The 14,325-nt window shown below is 47.1% G+C and overlaps 1 protein-coding gene across 2 annotated transcripts in view; it reads right to left on the bottom strand.

The window, feature by feature from the left end:
• Positions 1–14,325, bottom strand: part of LOC139276035 (cyclic AMP receptor-like protein A) — a 458,883-nt gene that overhangs the window by 345,568 nt on the left and 98,990 nt on the right. For both annotated transcript variants that reach the window (XM_070893418.1, XM_070893419.1), the window contains exons 4-5: positions 9,982–10,038; positions 9,171–9,231 (exon numbers count right to left, since the gene is read on the bottom strand). In XM_070893418.1, coding sequence (XP_070749519.1) covers positions 9,171–9,231; positions 9,982–10,038 — 118 coding nt within the window. The remainder of the gene's footprint in view (positions 1–9,170; positions 9,232–9,981; positions 10,039–14,325) is intronic.

The following is a 14,325-nucleotide window of genomic DNA, read 5'->3' as shown; positions in this document are numbered from 1 at the left end:
AATACTGTGGCAACAAGAGCAGGTTAGAGGCTGGGTGTTCTGCAGTTGCTGCCTCACCTCCTGACTCCCTAAAGCCTTTCCACCATCTCCAAGGCACAAGTCAGGAGTGTGATGGAATACTCTCCACTTGCCTAGATGAGTGCACCTCCAACACTTAACAAGCTCAACACCATCCAGGACAAAGCGGCCCATTTAAATGACACCCCATCTATCACCTTAAATGTTCATTCCCTCCACCACCAGCGCACCGTGGCTGCAGTGTGTATCATCTACAAGATGTATTGCAGCAACTCACCACGGCTTCTTTGGCAGCGCCTCCCAAACCCGCAACCTTTACCACCTAGAAAGACAAGGGCAGCAGGCACATGGGAACACCATCATCTCTGTGGGAGTACATTCACCACACGGACTGCAGTGGTTCAAGAAGCCAGCTCAAGGGCACCATCTTCTCAAGGGCAATGCGGCATGGTCAATAAATGCTGGCCTTGCTGGCGACGCCCACATTCAAGGAACAAATAAAAAAAAATGCGGCAACCAATTTGTGCATAGCAAGCTCCCAAAAACAGCAATGTGATAATGACCAGATAATCTGTTTTAGTGGTGTTGATCAAGGGATAAATATTGGCTAGTTCACTGGGTTTAACTCCCCTGCTCTTCTTCGAAATAGTGCTATGGGATCTTTTGCGTCCACCCGAGAGTGCAGACAGGGCCTCAGTTTAATGTCTCATCCGAAAGACGGCACCCCTGATATTGCAGCACTCCCTCAGCACTGCACTGGAGCGTCAGCCTGGATTTTTGTGCTCAAGTCCCTGAAGTGGGATTTGAACCCACAACCTTCTGACTCAGAGGCGAGAACGCTACCCACTGAGCCACAGTTGGCACTCGAGATGACAAACAGAGGTGGTCCTTTTTAGAATGGAGTCCCTGGCACAGCATGAAACCAAGTACTACAAACACATGAAATCAAAGTCATATTAAACTTTCCAAATGATCTGCCAAATTTATTCATAAAAATTAAGAATTTGCAAAAGTGTTTTGAATTATTTTTGGCCCAGAAAGCTTACAGTGATACAGAAATGTTAATAAGTAATGAAGCTACACAAAGATGCATGGGCACCTCTTACTGTAATAAATGAAAAGAGCAATAAGGCATTAAATTAAAATCATCAATCCTCAGTAGCATATTACAATTTCCCAAATGAGTTGAATGTAAACGGTCATGTATTCTACTAATATTGTAATCCATGTATGAACTGACCTAAGTTGTACACCGTGAGAACACTGACCACTAGGTGGTGAACTTATGGGAGACACTCCTAACCTGGACTTTCAGGTATAAAAGGGGAAGCTCCACCCATCTTCTCCACTCCAGTGCTGGCCAATATAGGACTGGTCACAGAGTGACCATCTCTCGAGTATGGGCCTCGTGTGCATTTGTACTGTATAGTAAGGACATATCATTGGCGACGAGAAACTGGGATTTAAACCACGCGAGCATGGCCACGAGCAGCACAGACGAGAGGTACTGTGTTGGTGATGATTGGGACGATTTTATTGAGAGACGACAGCAAAGTTTCGTCACTAAGGAATGGTTGGGACAGGATTCGGCCGACAAACGCAGGGCTCATCTCCTGACGGTTTGTGGATCCAGGACGCACTCCCTGATGAAGGACTTTCGAGCGCCAGAGAAGCCGGCGGACAAGACATTTGAAGAGCTCAGTATGTTGATCGGGGAACACTTTAAACCGGCGAGCAGCATGCACATGGCGAGACATCGGTTTTACACGCACTGGCGGCAAGAAGGGCAAAGCGTTCAAGACTTCGTGGCAGATCTCAGGCAACTATGTAAGTTCCCAGATGCATGCAGAGCGGAGATGCTGCGAGACTTTTTTTTTAAATTGAGGGCATCGGGCACGCTGGAGTTTTCAGGAAACTGATTGAGACCAAAGACTTGACCCTGGAAACGGCGGCTTTGATGGCCCAGACATTTATCTCAGGGGAGGAAGAGACCAGAATGATGTTTGACAAAAATCTTGGTTTAAATGCAGAAAATGGACAGGGAATCAACATTGTTAACACAGCACACAGTTCTCCAGGCAGACAGGGGTAATCGGACATGGCCGAGCATGTAGTCGAACCCAAAGGGGGAATTCAACAGAGACAATGGCGAGCCATAGCAAGGGACAATGCAGCCAGTAATGAGGCCATCAACACCTACATAAGAACCTAAGAATTAGGAACAGGAGTAGGCCATCTAGCCCCTCGAGCCTGCTCCGCCATTCAACAAGATCATGGCTGATCTGGCCGTGGACTCAGCTTCACTTACCCGCCCGCTCCCCGTCCCCGCCCGCACCTGTCAATGGTGCGTTTAAGGACAGTTACAGAGACAGTCAGAGACGATCGACTGGTAATGGACCTTTTGTTTCCAACAACGGCTCATGTTGGAGGTGTGGAGGCAAACGCACAGCCAGAGCTTGAAGGTATCAGCAATATACCTGCAGAAACTGCAACGTCAGCGATCACTTGGCGCGTGTGTGCAGGAAGCCAGCAGCCAGGTTGATATACGAGGAGGACGGGCCCGATGTAAGCCCTACGAGGCCAAATGGACACTGGGGGAAATCGCTGGAAGCTGAAGTTCAGCGAGTTCATGTGGAGCACATATACAGATCATACACCACGACCCTACTGATAATGATGAAAGTGCTCCTCAATGTCATCCCAGTATCAATAGAGCTAGACACGGGGGCTAGCCAGGGTGTTAAAAAAGCAAGCCTGAAGGCTTTGTGTCTTAATGCAAGGAGTAGCCGCAATAAGGTGGATGAATTAACTGTGCAAATAGATGTTAACAAATATGATGTGATTGGGATTACGGAGACGTGGCTCCAGGATGATCAGAGCTGGGAACTCAACATCCAGGGGTATTCAGCATTCAGGAAGGATAGAATAAAAGGAAAAGGAGGTGGGGTAACATTGCTGGTTAAAGAGGAGATTAATGCAATAGTTAGGAAAGACATTAGCCTGGATGATGTGGAATCTATATGGGTAGAGCTGCAGAACACTAAAGGGCAAAAAACGTTAGTGGGAGTTGTGCACAGACCTCCAAACAGTAGTAGTGATGTTGGGGAGGGCATCAAACAGGAAATTAGGAGTGCATACAATAAAGGTGCAGCAGTTATAATGGGTGACTTTAATATGCATATAGATTGGGCTAGCCAAATTGGAAGCAATACAGTGGAGGAGGATTTCCTGGAGTGCATAAGGGATGGTTTTCTAGACCAATATGTCGAGGAACCAACTAGGGGAGAGGCCATCTTAGACTGGGTGTTGTGTAATGAGAGAGGATTAATTAATTATCTCATTGTGCGAGGCCCCTTGGGGAAGAGTGACCATAATATGGTGGAATTCTACATTAGGATGGAGAATGAAACAGTTAATTCAGAGACCATGGTCCAGAACTTAAAGAAGGGTAACTTTGAAGGTATGAGGCGTGAATTGGCTAAGATAGATTGGCGAATGATACTTAAGGGGTTGACTGTGGATGGGCAATGGCAGACATTTAGAGACCGCATGGATGAATTACAACAATTGCACATTCCTGTCTGGCGTAAAAATAAAAAAGGGAAGGTGGCTCAACCGTGGCTATCTAGGGAAATCAGGGATAGTATTAAAGCCAAGGAAGTGGCATACAAATTGGCCAGAAATAGCAGCGAACCTGGGGACTGGGAGAAATTTAGAACTCAGCAGAGGAGGACAAAGGGTTTGATTAGGGCAGGGAAAATGGAGTACGAGAAGAAGCTTGCAGGGAACATTAAGGCGGATTGCAAAAGTTTCTATAGGTATGCAAAGAGAAAAAGGTTAGTAAAGATAAACGTAGGTCCCCTGCAGTCAGAATCAGGGGAAGTCATAACGGGGAACAAAGAAATGGCAGACCAATTGAACAAGTACTTTGGTTCAGTATTCACTAAGGAGGACACAAACAACCTTCCAGATATAAAAGGGGTCAGAGGGTCTAGTAAGGAGGAGGAACTGAGGGAAATCTTTATTAGTCGGGAAATTGTGTTGGGGAAATTGATGGGATTGAAGGCCGATAAATCCCCAGGGCCTGATGGACTGCATCCCAGAGTACTTAAGGAGGTAACCTTGGAAATAGCGGATGCATTGACAGTCATTTTCCAACATTCCATTGACTCTGGATCAGTTCCTATCGAGTGGAGGGTAGCCAATGTAACCCCACTTTTTAAAAAAGGAGGGAGAGAGAAAGCAGGGAATTATAGACCGGTCAGCCTGACCTCAGTAGTGGGTAAAATGATGGAATCAATTATTAAGGATGTCATAGCAGCACATTTGGAAAATGGTGACATGATAGGTCCAAGTCAGCATGGATTTGTGAAAGGGAGATCATGCTTGACAAATCTTCTGGAATTTTTTGAGGATGTTTCCAGTAAAGTGGACAAAGGAGAACCAGTTGATGTGGTATATTTGGACTTTCAGAAGGCTTTCGACAAGGTCCCACACAAGAGATTAATGTGCAAAGTTAAAGCACATGGGATTGGGGGTAGTGTGCTGACGTGGATTGAGAACTGGTTGTCAGACAGGAAGCAAAGAGTAGGAGTAAATGGGTACTTTTCAGAATGGCAGCCAGTGACTAGTGGGGTACCGCAAGGTTCTGTGCTGGGGCCCCAGCTGTTTACATTGTACATTAATGATTTAGACGAGGGGATTAAATGTAGTATCTCCAAATTTGCGGATGACACTAAGTTGGGTGGCAGTGTGAGCTGCGAGGAGGATGCTATGAGGCTGCAGAGTGACTTGGATAGGTTAGGTGAGTGGGCAAATGCATGGCAGATGAAGTATAATGTGGATAAATGTGAGGTTATCCACTTTGGTGGTAAAAACAGAGAGACAGACTATTATCTGAATGGTGACAGATTAGGAAAAGGGAAGGTGCAACGAGACCTGGGTGTCATGGTACATCAGTCATTGAAGGTTGGCATGCAGGTACAGCAGGCGGTTAAGAAAGCAAATGGCATGTTGGGCTTCATAGCGAGGGGATTTGAGTACAGGGGCAGGGAGGTGTTGCTACAGTTGTACAGGGCCTTGGTGAGGCCACACCTGGAGTATTGTGTACAGTTTTGGTCTCCTAACTTGAGGAAGGACATTCTTGCTATTGAGGGAGTGCAGTGAAGATTCACCAGACTGATTCCTGGGATGGTGGGACTGACCTATCAAGAAAGACTGGATCAACTGGGCTTGTATTCACTGGAGTTCAGAAGAGTGAGAGGGGACCTCATAGAAACGTTTAAAATTCTGACGGGTTTGGACAGGTTGGATGCAGGAAGAATGTTCCCAATGTTGGGGAAGTCCAGAACCAGGGGACACAGTCTAAGGATAAGGGGTAAGCCATTTAGGACCGAGATGAGGAGAAACTTCTTCACCCAGAGAGTGGTGAACCTGTGGAATTCTCTACCACAGAAAGTAGTTGAGGCCAATTCACTAAATATATTCAAAAGGGAGTTAGATGAAGTCCTTACTACTCGGGGGATCAAGGGGTATGGCGTGAAAGCAGGAAGGGGGTACTGAAGTTTCATGTTCAGCCATGAACTCATTGAATGGCGGTGCAGGCTAGAAGGGCTGAATGGCCTGCTCCTGCACCTATTTTCTATGTTTCTATGATGAGTATCAAACAGTTCGACAAGTTGTGGGCGTCCAAGGCCAGGAGGCCAAAATTATTGCCGATTGACGCACAGCTATGGACATATACAAAGGAGATCATTCCGGTGCTAGGCAGCGCCACGGTAGTCGTCATCCACAAAGATTCGGAGAACAGACTGCCACTCTGGATTCTCCCGGGGGACGGTCCCACACTGCTGGGGAGGAGTTGACTTGCTGTCATGAACTGGAAATGGGGCGATGTCAATGCAATTTCTTCTGTGGAGCGAGTATCATTCTCACAGATCCTGGACAAATTTGACTCACTATTTCAACCCGGCATTGGCACTTTCATGGGGATCAAGGTAGTGATTCACATAAACACGGACGCCAGGCCAGTACACCACAAGGCCAGAGCGGTGCCGTACGTGATGCGGGTAAAGATAGAAGGCGAATTGGACCGCCTGCTGAGGGAAGGCATCATCTCGCCAGTCGAATTCAGTGACTGGGCGAGCTCGATTGTGCCGGTGCTCAAGGCGGATGGGTCGGTCAGGATATGTGGTGATTACAAGTCCACCATCAATCAGGTGTCACTCGAAGACCAGTACCCGCTACCAAGAGCGGAGGACCTCTTTGCAACGCTATCCGGTGACAAACTTTTTTCAAAATTGGACCTGACCTCAGCTTACACAACCCAGGAGCTGGCGAGTGAGTCGAAGAAGCTGACCACCATCACGACACACAAGGGGTTGTTTGAGTACAACAGATGTCCGTTCGGGATTCGCTCGGCCGCCGCGATCTTTCAACGAAGCATAGAAAGTCTCCTCAAGTCGATTCCAAGGACGGTGGTTTTTCAAGACGATATCCTCATCACGGATTGTGATACTGAAGAACACCTCCACAACCTGGAGGAGGTGCTACGCAGACTGGACCAAGTAGGGCTGCGAGTGAAAAAGGCGAAGTGCGTCTTCCTAGCTCCAGAAGTAGAATTCCTGGGGATGAGGGTAGCAGCAGACGGGATCAGACCTACTGCGTCCAAAACAGAAGCGATCCAGAGAGCCCCCAGACCCCGGAACACGATGGAGCTGCTTTCATTCCTGGGGCTCCTGAACTATTTTGGTAACTTTCTTCCCAAATTGAGCACGCTGTTAGAGCCGCTACACGTGCTCCTCTGCAAAGGTCACGAATGGGTCTGGGGGGACAGCCAGGAAAGGGCTTTTGATAGAGCACGCAACTTGTTATGCTCCAACAATCTGTTAACGCTATAGGACCCATGTAAGAAACTTGTTTTAACGTGCGATGCATCATCCTATGGGGTCGGGTGTGTGTTGCAGCATGTTAATGTCAAGGGTCAGTTACAGTCGGTAGTTTATGCCTCCAGAAGTCTGTCTCAGGCAGAAAGGGGCTATGGGATGATAGAAAAGGAAGTGCTTGCATGTGTATATGCAATAAAAAGAAAATGCACCAGTACCTATTTGGCAGGAAATTTGAGCTGGAGACAGATCACAAACCCCTAACGTCCCTTTTGGCCGACAACAAGGCCATAAATGCAAATGCGTCGGCCTGCATACAGAGGTGGGCACTCACGTTAGCCGCCTATGACTATACAATTCGGCACAGACCGGGCACTGAAAACTGCGCCGATGCACTCAGCAGGCTCCCTCTAGCCACCACCGAGGGGGCAACCGAGCATGCTGCTGAGACGGTCATGGCTGTTGAAGCTTTCGAAAGCGAAGACTCACCCGTGACAGCCCAATAGATCAAAGTCTGGACAAAGAGAGACTCGTTACTGATTTCAGTCAAGAAATGTGTCCTGAATGGGGACTGGGCAGCCACGTATGGGGCATGCCCTGAGGAATTTAAACCATTTCACAGGCGCAAGGATGAACTCTCGATTCGGGCCGATTGCCTACTATGGGGAAACCGAGTAGTCATCCCCCAGATGGGCAGAGAGGCGTTCATCCGAGAACGCCACAATGAGCACCCGGGCATTGTCATGATGAAGGCAATTGCCAGGTCACACTTTTGGTGGTCAGGGATAGATGCAGACCTGGAACTTTGTGTTCGCAGGTGCAACACGTGTGCCCAGCTGGGCAATGCGGCCAGGGAAGCCCCCCTTAGCCCCTGGTCCTGGCACGCCAAGCCATGGTCATGCATCCATGTGGACTACGCAGGTCCTTTCATGGGAAAAATGTTTTTGGTTGTAGTAGACGCCTACTCCAAATGGATCGAGTGTAACATTCTCAATTCAAACACATCCTCTGCCACGGTAGAAAGTCTACGGGCAATGTTCGCCGCCCACGGTCTACCGGATGTCTTGGTCAGCAATAATGGCCCGTGCTTTACAAGCATTGAATTCCAGGACTTCATGGCAGGAAATGGAATCAACCATGTCAGAATGGCACCGTTCAAGCTGGCTTCAAACGGCCAGGCGGAACGAGCAGTGCAGATAATCAAACAGGGGATGCTCAGAATCCAAGAGGGTTCCCTACAAAACCGCTTATCACGCCTCCTGTTGGCCAATAGATCCCGACCACATTCGCTCACAGAGGTTCCACCCGCAGAGCTACTAATGAAAAGGACGCTCAAAACCAGGTTATCCCTTATACACCCCACCATGAAAGAAATTGTTGAGAGCAGGCGCCGGTCACAATGTGACTACCATGACGGGAATGCGAGGGCGCGATTTATTGATGTCAATGACCCTGTCTTTGTTCTCAACTACGCTGCAGGGCCCAAATAGCTCGCAGGCACTGTGATTGCCAAAGAGGGGAATAGGATTCTGGTAGTTAAACTTACCAATGGACAAATCTGCCGCAAGCACGTGATTCAAACAAAAAGCAGAGGAAGAACACGATGTAGAGTTCACTCCACCACAGGTGACCAAACACCGGAACCAAGTGGAGGAGAGCCAGTCACTGTGGGCAGTCTGGACAGGCCTGAGGCACCGCAAACAGCAGACACTCAGGCCAGCGCCCCAACAACCGGAGCCCCAACTCAGGTGCTCTACAAGGGAGCGTAAACCATCAGAGAGACTTAACCTGTGATCCCTATAAGACTTTGGGGGGGGGGGGAAGGTGATGTCATGTATTCCACTGTCATTGTAATCCATGTATAAACTGACCTAAGTTGTACACCGTGAGAACACTGACCACTAAGTGGTGAACTTGTGGAAGACACTCCTAACCTGGACTTTCAGGTATAAAAGGGGAAGCTCCACTAATCTTCCCCACTTCAGTGCTGGCTAATAAAGGACTGGTCACAGAGTGATCTCTCTAGTATGGGCCTTGTGTGCATTTGTACTGTATAGTAAGGACATATCATAAACATTCTAGTATTAATTTCACTATTTTTTTTTAATAGTTACCTGTTAATTCACTATTAAAGGAGACCATTTCAAATAAACAGCAGCAGAAAGAGGAAATACACAAATATTGTTTGATGTTAAGTGTGTTATCATACTAGAAATCAGCAGAACAAGCTTTGGGTTTGCTGTATATGAAAAGAAGCATAGCACTCACCAAAGTATGTAAGCCACCAGGCCTGAAAGTTGCACAGGACACCATCTGGGATAACCTCCCCCTGTTACAAAAGGAAAGTTTCATACAGCTGAGTAGAAACCAAATCAATTTCCAAAATATGCAAATCACTGGTTTTATTTTAAATAGAGAAATGTATATTTTTCATCACACGCATATTTACTTCGTTTAAAAAGAGACAATCCTACTGTATTTTAAAGTTTCGATAATCTTCAAAACTATTGCTGTACTATATTACAAACCATTACTGTATCAAACTACTTCAAAAAGGACATCTTTGCTGTTTGGCACAAATTTGTATTTTTCTGAAATAATTTGATAAATAACCCATTTAAAATTATAAAAATCACAACAAAATATTTTGGGGTAATAAGAATTTTAAAAGATTTTGTTGTAACATAAAGTACCTCCAAATAGTGCTTACAAAAAAAATATACCATTTAAAAAAAAAAAGCAAATTCACATAATAGTCTGATATATTTAGGATTGGATGGTTAAATATCTTTCTGGTATTATTAACTAGAAGTGTGCCAGCATAGCTTGTTTCTATCACAAGTCATTTCTGTTTAATTAACCTACTCTAGTAAAGGATACAGTATTAAAACATTACTTTTGTTTCTCTGTAAAATCTACAGTGAAAAAGAAATTGAGTAATAATTATACAACTGACTGTTTAACACAAAGCATTAGAATAACTAATATAGTACTGTGATTAAATGTAAGTTCTGAAGTGTTCAGACTGAAAAAAAATCTATCAAATGTGTATTGTCCATTAAAAGTATTACCTACTTACCATCAGATAGGCGATACTGTCAAACAATGCAGCCACAGTCAGGCTCAGGATCATTTTCTATTGGGAGAGACCAGAATAAACATTAGGGAAACCATTATACTATCGCTTTCAATGGGCCCAAATTTCCCCAACCCCTTTTCCGGCACACTTACCCGAGGTGCGCCGACTTTCTGCTCCTAAAACGGCACCAAAAATGTACCTCCTTATTCTCCCCGCTCCGTGGACCGTTCTAGGGCTTGGCGTGGCATGGCAATCACAGTGGGGGGGTGGAGCTACAGCCCTGTGCCAAAAACCGTGTCGGCAGCTGTGCGCATGTGCAGTGGAGTCTGCGCGCATGCGCAGTAGCTCCTCGCCATCCCAGCACATCCCGATGCTCGCTGCCCCTATCCCTGGCCAAAGGGACGACCCGATGTTCGCTGCCCCTATCCCTGGCCGAGTGGCCTGCTGCATAGGCCAGCCACTGCCTTCCCTGCCTCAATCACGCTCCACGATCGGACACCCTGAGGCATCCAATCTCCCCCGACCTCTAACCCCAAGACCTCCGATTCCACGAGACCTCTGTTCCCCCCTCCTCGAAGCGTCTGATCCTCCCCTCCGGCCGACAATCGCCTTCCCAGCCCCACCCCCCACTCCAGTCCCAATGCTCCTCTGGTTCCTGAGTCCCAACCCCTGCCCCTCCCCCCAATGCTTCTCTGGTTCCCAAGTCTCAAGTCCCAACCACCCCTCCCCCGATGCTCCTTCAGCCCCCGACGCTTCTCCAGTTCCTAAGTCCCGACCTCTGCCCCTGCTGGAAAAGTGTTCACATTTGGGGATGTTGGACGAGGAAAAAATTGGCTGTGAAACCTTCCTCAGTAAAATAACCCCCGAAACCCAACTACCTAAATTCAGACCTGATGATTTGGAGAGTTCAAGACTCAAATCGCTCTGAGGGCTACAAGAAACAGGTTGGTACAGAGAGACTTTTGATCGTGGACTGGGGGGAAGTTTTGATCGGGGGGTCGGGGCGGAAGGAGGAGAGTTTCTTTAAACGATTTAGAAAAAGAACAAGCTGCTCGAATTAAAAAAGTTGTTCCTCGACTGTCTGCTGATAAGAGCAGTAAGAAAGGCAGTCAGCACCATCAAAATTCAACTTCTGGTATAAATGATATTAAAAAGTGCATATTTTATGAAGCTTTATATAGTGGAATGTGTAAATTATGCAAAAATTACAGTACAAGATCTGTATTAGTTATTGTGAAGGTGTTTAGTGCTTTGCAAGGTCCTCTCACTTCCCTTCCCCCCCTCCCCCTCCCCACTCTATCTCTGGTTACCTGCGTTGATTTCTTAGCTCATCCCAAGGTTTTTCTGTGCGGACACAAGTGGCCACGCTGGTCTAAGTTAGTTTGGAGTAACTTTTAGCTGTCTAAACTTGCTTAAATTGCCAAAACATGCGTTTGTGGCTGGTAATGCCCCCTTTTGAAAAAAAAAACTAAAATAAAACAAAACCTAACTAACTCACTTAGACTGGAACAAATTAAGTGGACAGAATTGCGATTTTTTAACACACTCCAAAAAAATCAAGTTGCTCCAAAGAAAATGGAGCAACTCCTGGGTAAACTTGGACCCATTGTTTCTAAAGTCAATTGTTCACAGAATTCCCTTCTGGGCTGCACTTGCTGAAGCAAGATTTCTATTGCCTCACAGCATGGTACCCTGCTCTGTCCCGACTATTCCCAGGCATTTACACAAGCTTCTTCAACAAGATCCTCAGCCAATATGAAAAAAACGATTGAACCTTTAAGCTTTTGAAGGCCTTTAAGAGCTGCAGTGACTCACATATTACTCTTCCTTCCAACTGCCCACCACCCCAAGATCAAGGCAGAATAGGAAATGGTAACTGCATCTCGCTACTGTCCAATTCATTCTGATGAAATCAACCCATAAATACAGTCTAGTTTTTCAAAATTCAAACTGGGTATGAGCACACTGCACACCGCCCAACTTATGCTTGGGATACTTCAGCTCACATGAATAACAGGCCCCATAACTACACAAAATTAACAGATTATGAAAGAAACCTTGGAGCGATTCAATGCAATAATCTAATTTTGAGAGTTCAGATAATGGTTATAAGCTACTCACACTTTGTTTCTTGGTTTATGACATCATCTAAGTGACTCTGATTGGATTACTGCCTTGCAATCACTTCCAGCGATTCATTACTCTGCACAACTGTCTGCTAAAAAATGGGTGAGTGAGCAGTAAAAATTGCATTAAAAGTCATGTGGCTGCTTTGCTCAATTCCTTTCTAATGATATTTGAGAATGTTTATCCTCGTCAAAGTCAGAGGTAAATGGAATGAAATATTTCTTATTCAACATCATCATCATCCTAGGCAGTCCCTCGAAATTGAGGAAGACTTGTTTCCACTCTAAAAATGAGTTCTTGGGTGACTGAACAGGCTAATACGGGAATTACAGTCTCTGTCACAGGTGGGACAGACAGTCGTTGAAGGAAAGGGTGGGTGGGACTGGTTTTGCCACATGCTCCTTCCGCTGCCTGTGCTTGGTTTCTGCATGCTCTTGACGATGAGACTCAAGGTGTTCAACACCCTCCCGGATGCACTTCCTCCACTTAGGGCCAGGGACTCCCAGGTGTCGGTGGGGACATTGCATTTTATCAAGGAGGCTTTGAGGGTGTCCTTGAAAAGTTTCTTCTGCCCACTTTGGGCTCGCTTACCATGTAGGAGTTCCGAGTAGAGCGCTTGCTTTGGGAGTCTTGTGTCAGGCATGCGAACAATGTGGCCTGTCCAACGGAGCTGGTCGAGTGTGGTCAGTGCTTCGATGCTGGGGATGTTGGCCACATTGGCTAACACTGGTGCGTCTGTCCTCCCAGGGGATTTGCAGGATCTTCCGTATTTCTCCAACGATTTGAGGTGTCTACTGTATATGACCCACATTTCTGAACCATACAGGAGGGTATCACTACAGCCCTGTAGACCATGATTTGAGGGCCTGATCTTCGAACACTCTTCTCAAGCGGCCAAAGGCTGCACTGGCGCACTGCAGGCGGTGTTGAATCTCATCGTCGATGTCTGCCCTTGGCACAAAGTCCAATGGTTGGTGAGTAGACAGAGGGTCGGGTCAGTTTGAGTATCACGTTGCAAGTTGCAGGCTCGAAGTGCACTGCGTTTGCAGATTGTGATATCTGGGGTGTGGGTCAGCACACTTCGGCCAGCCGGCCCGGCCCAACGATGGACTCCAGCTACCTTCGACCGGAGGGCCTGACCCAACGACGTAATTCAGGTCCCTTCGGCCAGCCGGCCTGGCCAAACGACGCACTCCAGGTCCCTTCGGCAAGAGGGCCTGACCCAACGACGCACTCCAGGTCCCTTCAGCAAGCCGGTCTGACCCAGCCTCGCACTCCAGGTCGCTTCGGCCAGAGGGCCTGACCCAGCCTCATACTCCAGGTCCATTCGGCCAGAGGGCCCGGCTCAGCCTCGCACACTCGGTCTCTTCAGCCAGCCAGCTGGCCCAGTCCAATGACAGGCTGTACCTGCCCTAGGTCATTAGCAGTGAACACTGACTGGGCTGTAGACTACTGACTTACACTTTAGACTGTTATTCAACTTTTAGTTAACTTTTAATCTACATTTAAACTTTTAATCAACTTGAGAAACTTTTTAAACAATTTGGGAAAAATTTTAAACTTTTAAACAACTTGGAGAATTTTTCTTTTGAAACCTCTGGAGAAACTTTTAAATAACTTTGGAAAACATTGGAAGAAACTTTTAAAACATTCCTCAGAACTCCATCGGACAACTGACCTTCCGAATGCCTGTCCCCAATCAAGCATCGGGCCACCTACCATCAAGGGCGCTACTCGGAGCCGAGCTTGCGGCCAACATCTCGCTGTAGGCAATTAAGCTCATACAGCAGTGCCAGGTCTCCAGTCGTCTTGGACCCCCTTGTCACTGGACTAAGACCGTGCTCTGTCAAGCCCGTGTGGTTGCCGGTGTGCAGCGGCCACCCCACGTTAAATGAACTCTCACACAGGCATCTTCCACTTCATTAACACGAAGTTCGGGACCTGGAACGTCAGGACCCTCATGGACAACTCCAACAGCGACATGCCGGAACGCTGCAACGCCATAGTCGCCCGCAAACTTAGACGCTTTGACATCGACATCGCCGCCCTAAGTGAGAACCACCGGGCAAGGGAAGGCCAGCTCAAGGAACAAAGTGGAGGTTACACCTTTTTCTGGAAAGGAAAACCAGAGGAAGAGCGCCACCATCACGGAGTCGGCTTCGCCATCAAAAATGAGCTGGTCGACCGCCTCAAAGACTCCCGCTGCGGGGTTAACAA

Source organism: Pristiophorus japonicus, chromosome 11, assembly GCF_044704955.1.
Source record: "Pristiophorus japonicus isolate sPriJap1 chromosome 11, sPriJap1.hap1, whole genome shotgun sequence".
Taxonomy (NCBI): Eukaryota; Metazoa; Chordata; class Chondrichthyes; family Pristiophoridae; genus Pristiophorus; species Pristiophorus japonicus.
The sequence above is the reverse complement of the archived record's forward strand: the minus strand, read 5'-3'. Positions and strand labels throughout refer to the sequence as shown.